Source organism: Acyrthosiphon pisum, chromosome A1 (assembly GCF_005508785.2).
Source record: "Acyrthosiphon pisum isolate AL4f chromosome A1, pea_aphid_22Mar2018_4r6ur, whole genome shotgun sequence".
NCBI lineage: Eukaryota > Metazoa > Arthropoda > Insecta > Hemiptera > Aphididae > Acyrthosiphon > Acyrthosiphon pisum.
In genome coordinates, this window is record NC_042494.1 from 120,192,127 (window position 1) to 120,204,052 (window position 11,926).

At 31.9% G+C, this 11,926-nt stretch overlaps 1 protein-coding gene across 1 annotated transcript in view; it reads right to left on the reverse strand.

Moving 5' to 3' along the window:
• LOC100160459 (titin) overlaps nt 1-11,466 on the reverse strand; it is a 36,840-nt gene extending 25,374 nt beyond the window's left edge. The window contains 1 exon segment of the mRNA XM_008189856.3: nt 4,395-11,466. Coding sequence (XP_008188078.1) covers nt 4,395-11,275 — 6,881 coding nt within the window. The 5' untranslated portion in view covers nt 11,276-11,466.
• Between the last annotated feature and the right edge of the window lie 460 nt (nt 11,467-11,926).

Below are 11,926 nucleotides of genomic sequence, written 5' to 3' on the forward strand. Positions count from 1 at the left end.
TCAAATCACTCCTATGTCGACATAATCGTTAACGGTGCTAGTAGGTACACCTATAATATCGGGAGGTAGGTATATATATAATATTATAATAGTATTATGTGCTGCGCAGCAGTTCTACGACAAGTAAAACATTGAACGGCGTGGCGAAGACGTATATATTATCTATCTGCGTCATCAGAAAATAACGATGTCGACTTCAGCTGAAGACTTTTATAGGCTATACACATTATTATAATATTATATATTATTATAACCTATAGGTATCGTCATCGAAGTGAATTTTAAAAATATATTTTATTTCTACAAATAACCACCGTACAGCTAAATAATTACGTACATTATACAGTATATTACACAAAACGGTCAAAACGCATAATAATAATGATATATGATATCAGCTACATACTATAGCAGTTTTCGTCGGTTTTTACTGAATGCTGATCGGAAATGGAACAACAGAAGATAATAATAAATACTGATCGTTTACAACACGACCTATTCGTGAGTACCTATTTACCGAGTGTGTGCGATGTACACACGGTGTATAGTACCTATTATAGTGCTATAATGTGTACCAAAGTGTGTGGTGAAAATATGTACGAAATACCTACGCTCATCCGGGAAGTGAGCAACCCGGAGCGTTTTTTCATTTTAGTTTTAGCGTTATCGCGGGAACCGGTCGCCCGCGACCTATAGCTGTATTATATAGTATGGGTACACGCCCGACTCGACGACGGCGAAACAATGGGTTTGCAAACGACAATTTTGTGCAGAACGGACAAGAGTTAGACGGCTGGCGAGGCGGCGACTGTGGAATAAAAATAATAATAATATAAACGTCGACGGTAAAACGTAAAATATTATCCACGTCAGCAACGGCAGTCGTGGTCCCCGGACCTTTTTCCCATGACCCTTGTCTTAATTGCGTCGACGAAATACGTCCAACAATATTCGCCTTAAACATTTAAAACGATTTTGCTTGCAAAAATAACATACACGCACACCACCATTTGAAATAATAATAAAAAAAACTTTTTTATTATTTATCGTTCTGTAGTAACCGGATTTAAAAGACAACTAACAAACTACCGACAGTTTTGGTAAAAAATGATTACTGGATGGTTATAATATATAAACTATAAACACTAGGTAGCGCAATCAGAAGGGGGAGGAGTGTTACTAAGAGTTTATCAAGACTACATCTTTGATATAAAATCCAAAGAATTAAAATTATGTAGGTAATATTGATTTTAATATATTAAGCAAAATTTGAATCAGTGAATCATACTTCATACTATTAAAAATGCAGTCATTATCTAAGCTTAATTTAGCTATGCTTTATTTATATAAATATAAGTTTAAAGTTATTACTGAAATTATTATTATATTGACCTATATTATAGGTATTGACCAATTCATTCAACGAATGTAGGAACCTATAAATTTAATCTAATTAATAAATTTAAAACTATAGCTGTAATCCTTATAAGTCAGTTAGGACTTTATGCCTCTATCATCGGTTAACAATAGCGTTTTTATTATTTTTTTTTTTTACCAACACTGTTTGCTATGGAATAATTGTATCGAAACAAAAACCGACTATCGATACGAAACCGGCCCGCTAGCATTTAAATACTGGACAAATGGTATTTTGAGTTTGCGATCACAATAGTGCTTAAGTACCTACAGACAATATAATATATTATAATCGAAGGCCCATGTTGTCAAACTAGTCGTCGTGTCTCATGCTAAAATCAACATTGTGTTTCCTAATTCATTGTATGCTCGGCAAATATTGACGAGCGACGGTACATAAATAAGCCGTCGACAATCGGAGTCGAATTGGCAACGGTGCTGAGTACGTTGGATAAAAAATTGCCACCAGATCCCTGGAGCCGGGAAACGCGCGAGAATAAAACGAGTTTAATTATCATTAATAATAATAATAATGTTCGTAAACTTTCTTGCGGCGCGTTGTGCGAGAATTGATCGCTATTCGCTTTATATGACGTAATATAATACATGTATATACCTACCATATACGTGTTAACCGTTTATGATCGTTTCGCATGTATACCTACTACGGAACGCAGACGACACACACCTACCTATTACGTTTGGGGTTATAATATTATATGTGTTTATTTTTAAACGAAAACTGGCCATATAGGTAGGTACCGTTTTTTATTGCAGATTTGGATTGATGGACTAGATAAAAAAATAAACATTTACGAATTGCTGCGCAGATTATTTTTTACGGGGAAATAATATTATAAATAGGTTTACTGTCATACATATAATATAATTATAGACACCTACCACGGTTATCTAGGTATATAACTGTGGTATCTATACCGTACTATCGGTTCAGATACGGTCGGAAGAACGGTCGAATTGCCAATGAAACTAACGATCCCTGCATAATAGCTACATGGACAATTATAAATGCATTACTAATTTAAATATAAACACAAATTAGCATAGACGTACCTATGTCCGAACGTCATGATGTGGTAAGCCTAGGGGCATAGTATCCAACCATACAATCCGTAGTAACTTTTGTTTACAACGAACATTTACTACCTATGTTACTTTCTCATATTGAATAATCGTGATTCGTGAGATAATATGTGGGTACTGGACAATAATAAAATATTACGGTAAAATTAAGTTGATAACGTAATAGGTAAATTAATAGGTACGTAAACTTTTTTCTAAACGTATGTAATATGTATCTACTTACTACGGAATGATCGGTGTGGCTAAACTAGGTAACTTTCTTAATCAATTTGTATGATATTGGAATTATGTTTGTTTTTTTTCTAAAGCTTTAATAGCTTGTATAACACTTAATAGCTTGTATATTTTTACAAAGGTTTTAATTTATATGATGACAACCGATATTTATTATTTTTATTCTGAAATTTACTCTCCTAAAAACATTATTATTATAAATATCAAAATACCTACTAAACAAATAGGTTTTTTTAAATTGATGTAATAATAATCATTTAAAGTGTATATGAGCGTAGTGTTGTGCGTCGCTAAGACGTACATATACCGATATTTGATAAATATATCTATAAGTTCATCTTAAGTTTTTATTAACAATAAAAATATATTTGATGATAAATTGATATTATATACCTACATAAATATATTTTTTTAAATATTCTGATATAAATCGCAAAATTAAAATAAAAGATAAAAATTTGAAAAACAAAAAATTGATTTATTAATTTTTACACGTTCTTTCGCTGTCCCTAGAAACACAAATTAAAACGTTTCAGTGCATTTGTATATAAATTTGAGTTCCTTTTTTCGTACCCTCTATTAGTTCAGTTGTTTTTTATTTTAAGGCAGATATATTTACTAACAAACTGTGTACAGTGCCCAGTGCAAAAAAAAATATTTATATTTCAAACGAGTAGGTAGGTAGTAGATACTACTAGGTATACACCGTATACATTAGCAAAAACTAAATAATAAAATATTTTGTAGATCATGCAAACGTTAATTGAATTCTTACACAACGAGTGAAAAATGCCTAACTCACATACCTAATTGTATTATTATTTCAAATTACATTTAATATATAATTCGTCCAGTTCTATTATTTGATAATCATTGTATATAGGTACCTACCTAGAAGACTTACAATTCAAACAGTTTTAAATATTCTTTTTTTATGATTTATTATATTTATACTGTTTATGTATGCCCCATCGTCGCTTGTATAATACTTCAAAAAGACACTTTAATAATTTTTTCATAAATCACATATTAATATTATATATAATACCTATAATTATTACTTTAAGTATTTACATTTTACTCTAATATATTAGGGTGTACCCTAATTAATAATCCATACCAATATATATACTCCAACACAGTAGTATCAAGATGTCAAGGTGTACATTACATATAACTTTGTGTATATCAATTTTATTTTTGATGACAAATGTAAGAATATGATAACGCCAATAGCATAAAAACCTAGCTGTTACCTAACTGACACTAAAAAAAAAATATTTATAAAAAGCAAGTCCTGTTTTTCTTAGAATTTATTATTTTTATTTTTATAAATAAGCATCAAATGTGCAATACTAAATGCTTGAATAATTCAAAGTTTAAATGCTTCAATAATCAAAAACTTAAAAAAAACTTAAAACATTAAATTCAGGGACAATATATCTGCATTAAATGTCAAAGAAATTATAGACAACATCATCATACTCGATTAGGTACTCGAATGTTTCCAATTAATTTTCTTTAACGTTTGGATATCAAAAAAAAACGATTTTAAAACGTAACCTAACCTACTTTGAGTTAGTAATTATTTTGTATCGTTATAATATTTTATTTACATGTAAATGTTTGATTTGACTTACCCACAGGTACAAATTTCGCAAATACATTGTTCCTTCGGGGTTGCAGTAATTTCCTTTTGGTGTCTTGGCTTTTTGTCTACTTTATTTTCTTGGACCTTTTTCGATGAAGATACGCGGTTTTCATAATTTTCAGTCATCCCTTTTACTACTGATTTTTCGAACACCACTTCTGAAGTTTTTCTATTTTCTATAACTTCTGCATGATTTGAAACAGACACGAAGTCGGTGATGTCTTGAACAACAATGCTGTCTCGTACATCCCTGTTTCTAACAGGCCTTTCGGGATAATATTCTGACGTATTCGATGTTACTTGAAAATCTTGAACTATAGATTGCTCCGAAAACTGCCGAGACTCGATGTAAGATTCTTCGGAAACGTCATAAAATACATCGTGAACTTGTTTAGTCTCGTTCAACGACGTAATATAATTATTATCAAAAGGCATAACGTCTGCGTTCGATTTATCTGGAACATCAGATTTCGGTTTCCGTGGAGACCTCTCTGGTCCTTTATAACTTTTTACTGTTTTCCCATCAACGATTTTTGTACTACTGTCATTACTAGTCTGAACGGTCTTTATTACTTCATTATTTGATGATGATTCATCAATAATATAAGTTGTATTTAAAACTTGAGAACTAGTATCTACATTTACATTAGTACGTTGGCTGTTTAAATTAGTATTCAATGTATTAGATTTAGAAGTATTTTTTACAACATTTCGAGATGGCTCTTTAAAAGTTTTAATTAATTTTCCGCCGACCATGCGTACCGACAAGCCTTCTTCGTCAACATTATCAACAGTAGTTTTCGGTTTAGGCTTATCTGTTTTAGCTTCTGGTCGTTTCTTGTTTTTTGTATCATCTGGTCGATCGGTTTTTTGATTTGTAGAATTAGACGTTTTTGATATTTTAAAATTTGATTGATCATTTTCTACATATGAGCTTGAAACCGAAGTTTGTTCATTTGTAGTAAATGATGTGGACGTTGTAATATCTCTTGATGAAATATCACTAGTTAAAATATTACTTGATTTCGACACGTCAGTAGTATTTTTTTTGGACGGTGTTGGCTCTTTGAAAGTCTTAATTAATTTTCCTCCAACCATACGCACAGACAAACCTTCTTCGTCAACCTTTTCAACAGGTTTATTTGGCTTAGATTTTTCTTTCTTGGCGTCTGGCTGTTTCTTGTTATTTATTTCATCTGGTCTGTCTATTCTATACACAGAATTGAATGTCTTTAAATTAGACTGATCAGTTTCCCCCGTAGAACTTGATACCGAAGTTTGTTCATTTGTAGAAAACGATGTTGACGTTGTAATACCACTTGATGAAATATCACTAGTTAATGTATTACTTGACTTCAACACGTCAATAGTATTTTTCTTGGACGGTGTTGGCTCTTTGAAAGTCTTAATTAATTTTCCTCCGACCATACGCACAGATAAACCTTCTTCATCAACCTTTTCAACAGGTTTATTTGGTTTAGATTTGTCTTTATTCACGATTGGCTGTTTCTTATTTTTTGACTCATCTAATTGGTCAGTATTTTTATTTACAGACTTTGATATCGTTGATGTTTTCATATCCGATTGGTCAGTTTTTCCCGATGAGCTTGAAAACGATGATTGTTCATTAGTTATAAACGATGAAGACGTAGTAATATCATTTGAAGAAATATCACTAGTTACATTGTTACTTGATTTTGAAATTTCAATAATATTTTTTTTGGACGGTGTTGGCTCTTTAAAATTCTTTATAAATTTTCCTCCAACCATGTGCACTGACAACCCTTCTTCGTCGACATGTTCAACAGGTTTATTTGGTTTAGATTTTTCTGTCTTAGCGTCTGGATGTTTCTTATTATTGATTTCGTCTCTTCTGTCTGTTTTATGTACAGAATTGAACGTTTTAAAATTAGACTGATCAGTTTCTCTGGTAGAGCTTGATACCGAAGTTCGTTCATTTATAGAATATGGTGTTGACGATGTAATACCACTTGATGAAATGTCATAAGTGGAAATATCACTTGATTTAGACACATCAGTGATAGTTTTTTTTGTCGGTGTTGGCTCTTTGAAAGTCTTGATTAATTTTCCACCAACCATGCGTACAGACAAACCTTCTTCATCGACAATATCAACCGAAGTTATTGGTTCAGACATGTCTTTTTTAGTCACTGGCTGTTTCTTATATTTTGAATCATCTGTTTTCTTCTTTTCAGTCTTCGATGTTTTTGATGTGTTTATACTCGATTGGTCAGTTTCTCCAAATGAACTTGAAAACGATGACTGTTCATTTGTAACAAACGATGTTGATGTAGAAATATCACTAGATGAAATGTCACTAGTTAATTTATTAGTCGACTTAGACATGTCAGTAATAGTTTTTTTTGTCGATGTTGGTTCTTTGAAAGTCTTTATTAATTTTCCGCCAACCATGCGTACAGACAAACCTTCTTCGTCGAGAATATCAACTGAAGTTATTGGTTTAGACATGTCTTTTTTAGTCTCTGGCTGTTTCTTATTTTTTGAATCATCTGTTTTCTTATTTTCAGTCTTCGATGTTTTTGATGTGTTTATACTCGACTGGTCAGTTTCTCCAAATGAGCTTGAAAACGATGACTGTTCATTTGTAACATACGATGTTGATGTAGAAATATCACTAGATGAAATGTCACTAGTTAATTTATTAGTCGACTTAGACATGTCAGTAGTATTTTTTTTTGAAGGAGTTGGCTCTTTGAAAGTCTTAATTAATTTTCCACCAACCATGCGTACAGATAAACCTTCTTCATCGACAATATCAACTGAAGTTATTGGTTTAGACATGTCTTTTTTAGTCTCTGGCTGTTTCTTATTTTTTGAATCATCTGTTTTCTTATTTTCAGTCTTCGATGTTTTTGATGTGTTTATACTCGACTGGTCAATTTCTCCAAATGAGCTTGAAAACGATGACTGTTCATTTGTAACAAACGATGTTGATGTAGAAATATCACTAGATGAAATGTCACTAGTTAATTTATTAGTCGACTTAGACATGTCAGTAGTATTTTTTTTTGTCGGTGTTGGCTCTTTGAAAGTCTTGATTAATTTTCCACCAACCATGCGTACAGACAAACCTTCTTCATCGACAATATCAACCGAAGTTATTGGTTCAGACATGTCTTTTTTAGTCACTGGCTGTTTCTGATTTTTTGAATCATCTGTTTTCTTATTTTCAGACTTCGATGTTTTTGATGTGTTTATACTCGATTGGTCAGTTTCTCCAAATGAACTTGAAAACGATGACTGTTCATTTGTAACAAACGATGTTGATGTAGAAATATCACTAGATGAAATGTCACTAGTTAATTTATTAGTCGATTTAGACATGTCAGTAATAGTTTTTTTTGTCGGTGTTGGCTCTTTGAAAGTCTTGATTAATTTTCCACCAACCATGCGTACTAACAAACCTTCTTCGTTGACATTCTCAATAGATTTATTCGGTATAGATTTATCTTTCCTAATGTCCACAAATTTCGCGTTTTTCGTTTCATGTGAACGATCTGGTGATTGATACAAAGATTTGGTTGCTTTAATATTTGATTGATCGCGTTCTACTAATGAACCCGAAAGTGAACTTTGTTCGTTTGTGGTAATAGATGTTGACGTAGAAATATCACTTGATAAAATATCACTAGTTGAAATATTACTTGACTTCGAAACTTTAGTAGTATTTTTTTTTGAAGGAGTTGGCTCTTTGAAAGTCTTAATTAATTTTCCACCAACCATGCGTACAGATAAACCTTCTTCTTCGATACTATCAACTTTAGTTATTGGTTGAGATATGTCTTTTTTTGACTCTGGCTGTTTCTTATTTTTTGAATCATCTGTTTTCTTATTTTCAGTCTTCGATGTTTTTGATGTGTTTATACTCAACTGGTCAGTTTCTCCAAATGAACTTGAATACGAAGATTGTTCATTTGTGATAAATGATGTTGATGTTGTGATGTCACCAGATGAAATGTCACTAGATGAAATATCACTTGATTTAGAAGCGTCAAAACTGTTTTTCTTGGATGGCGTTGGCTCATTGAATTTTTTTATTAATTTTCCACCAACCATGCGCACTGTCAAGCCTTCTTCGTCGACATTTTTACTTGAACTTTTTTGTTTTGATTTATCTTCATCACTGTCCAGCTGTTTCGTGTTTTTTGTTTCATATGGTCGATCTGATGTTTGATACAAAGATTTGGATGCGTTAATATTAGATTGATCACGTTCTACATGTGAACTCGTAATCGAAGATATTTCATTCGTAGAAAACGATGTAGATGTAGTATTGCTTGATGAAATATCACTAGTTGAAATATTACTTGATTTCGATATATCAGTATTATTTTGTTTATATGTTGTTGGCTCGTTGAAAGTTTTAATTAATTTTCCACCAACCATACGAACGTTCAACCCTTCTTCGTCGATATTATTAATAATTTGTTCAGATTTGAATTTATTATTTTTGACTTCTTGCTGTTCCTTGTTTTTAAATTTATTTGGTTGGTCGGGTTTTTGATTTTCAGAATTAGACGTTTTTAAATTGGATTGATCAGTTTCTCCATATGAACTTGATAGTGATGCTTTTTCATTACTAATAAAGGATGTAGACGTTGTAATATCACTAGTTGATATATTGCTAGATTTAGAAACATTAAAGTTGTTTGTGTGGGTTGGCTCATTAAAAGTTTTAATTAATTTTCCACCAACTACGCGAACTGTCAATCCTTCTTCATCGACATTTTCAACGGATTTTTTTGGTTTAGATTTCTCTTTCTTAGTATCTGGTCGTTGTATGTGTTTGGTTTCATCTGGTCGATCTACTGATTGGTACATAGATTTTGACGTATTCAAATTTGAATGATCGTTTTCTACAAATGAACTTGAAACTGAAGTTTGTTCGTTTGTTGAAAACGATGTCGACGTTGTAATATCACTTGAAGAAATATCTCTAGAAATGTTACTTGACTTCGACACATCAATTGTATTTTTTTTTGACGTTGTTGGCTCATTGAAAGTTTTAATTAATTTTCCACCAACTACGCGCACTCTCAAACTTTCATCATCGGCATTATCAACAAATTTTTCGTTTTTTAATTTGTTATTTTTTAAATCTGGCTGTTTCTGGTTTTTAGATGTATCTTGTTCGTCTGCAGTTTGATATACAGAGCTGGAAGTTTTTGAATTTGATTTATTTGTTTCTCCAAATGAACTTGAAATAGATGATTGTTCATTTGTAATAAAGGACGTTGATGTTGTGATATCACCGGATGAAATGTTACTATTTGATATATTACTTGACGTTGAGATATTTGATACATTTTTGGGGTTTTTTTCCGGTTCTTTAAAAGATTTTATTAATTTTCCACCAACCATGCGTACTGTTAAGCCGTCATTATCAACATTTTTATTTTTTCCAAATAAATCTTTTGTGTTATTTTCAGTATTATTTTGATACCTGGGATTATCAATTTTATTAGTTTTATCATAAAATATTTTTGAATTATCATTACTCGATGACGTTATTTCATCAATTTCTTGATTTGATCTTGAAAATATCGGTATATATTTTTGTGTTATGAACATCTCAGAACTATAATCATTAGATTTATCGGTAGATACATTTTGATCAATTATATCTGATTCAAATGAAGTTTTTACGTTATTTTTATACTGTTTTTTATTACTATCCACATTGTATGTTATATCCGCCTCTTTAGTATTCACGATATTTTGAGATTGTTTCGATGTTGACGGTGTAATAAATTGTTTTATCAATTTTCCACCGACCATTTTTACTGTTAATCCCGAACTTATATCCTGGTTATCAACAATATCTTTAGAAATTTTATTTTCATAGTCCCGTGAAGTAGAAGCTTTTTCTTTAGTGTCACTTAATAAATTAAAAGTATTCGCAGATGATTTCAGTTCTATTGATTCGTTATTTATTTGTTGATGGTTTCTACCATAATTAACATTTTTTATTTCGTCAATTTGGGTAGCACTCGATGATTTATTTTCTGATGAATTTAAATTTGTATTAATCGTTGTCTCTGTAGAATCTACTTGTCCGCTAATATTTGGTGGATATGAATAATTTGAGTTATCACGTGACATATCATCTATAGATTTAATTAATTTCCCATTTACTGACCTTACTGTATTTTCGTGTTGTATTGTATCCTTTACGTCCAACAGTTGTTTTGATTCGGAACTAAAGTGTGAGGTAACAGCATTATAATTGGTCTCCATAGACATCGATTGATCCACCGACGATGATTCATTTTCAAAGTTCTGTGACGAAGTTAAGCGATTTGATGTAGAGTACCGTGGCGAGTTCAATCCCTCTGGCGTTTCTATGGCACCTTCAAAGGAATATTGGTCGGCATACTCGACATACTCGTTGGCCGAATCTGCGGTGTTCGACTCTTCGGTAGTGGTTTCTGTGGTCGATTGTGGTATGTCGTCTACCGTTTCCACGGTCGTATGGATATTGCCATCTTGATCGACGGTGGTGATGGTCTTAATGCTTTTACCAGTTGTAGTCTTTTTTATGGAAGACGAGCTTAGTGATTTTGAAATAGAAGCCGTGGATGATGATTCTGCAGCCTGTCTAGATACGACGCCTTTGACTAACGTCTTTTTCGTGGTCTGTGGCGTTGAACTGCGCCCTTTACCGCTTACGTTCAGTGGCTGTTCGTTAGCTACCCTGCTGCTGAACATTTGTTTCGGAACCACTGTCGAGCTTTCATTCTTAATAATAGTTTTTTCACTTACCTTTGTAGTGTCACTTACAGCTCGATTTTTCGTGGGGTCTTTGGTTTTTTTTGTTGATTTAAACATTTTTTTTAATTATTATTATTATTTAAAGTAATTAAACAAATAATAATTTAACAATTCTTATAGCACAGCAATAGCTACAAAAAAACACTCGACGCACATTAACGATCGCACAAACAAAAATATTAATATTAAAAAAAATAAATAAACAGTATAACAACAGAGCGAATGAGTACAGCGTTATTCGACTACTAACTGACGGACGAGAATCTCGCTGAACGCTGTGCTTCGAGAATCGAAGAGGTGGCCCGCAGTAAGTGGGATACGCCTTCACAAACCTCCACAACACTATTATAATGCAACTCTCTTAAACCAGTTTCGTCCTACGCCGACTACCTATGACAATTTTTTATCTTACTCATCTTTAATAGTCGCTTAATTTTTGAACTAAATAAACTTATCATTTAGAACTTGATAATTTTTCATGTTTTACTTTTTCGAAGTATCAACGGTTCGTGTTTAATTGTTAGAAATATACACGTAATACGTTAGTTATTACTTATTATTTTAAATTACAATCGCATTTCTCGTCAGAAACAAAATATAATTAATCAATGGCTAATATAATAATACCTATATAAAAATACTTTTATCCACCGTAATTATATTAAGTTGAGTATTAATAATTATATACGTATTTTAACTCCTTGGTAT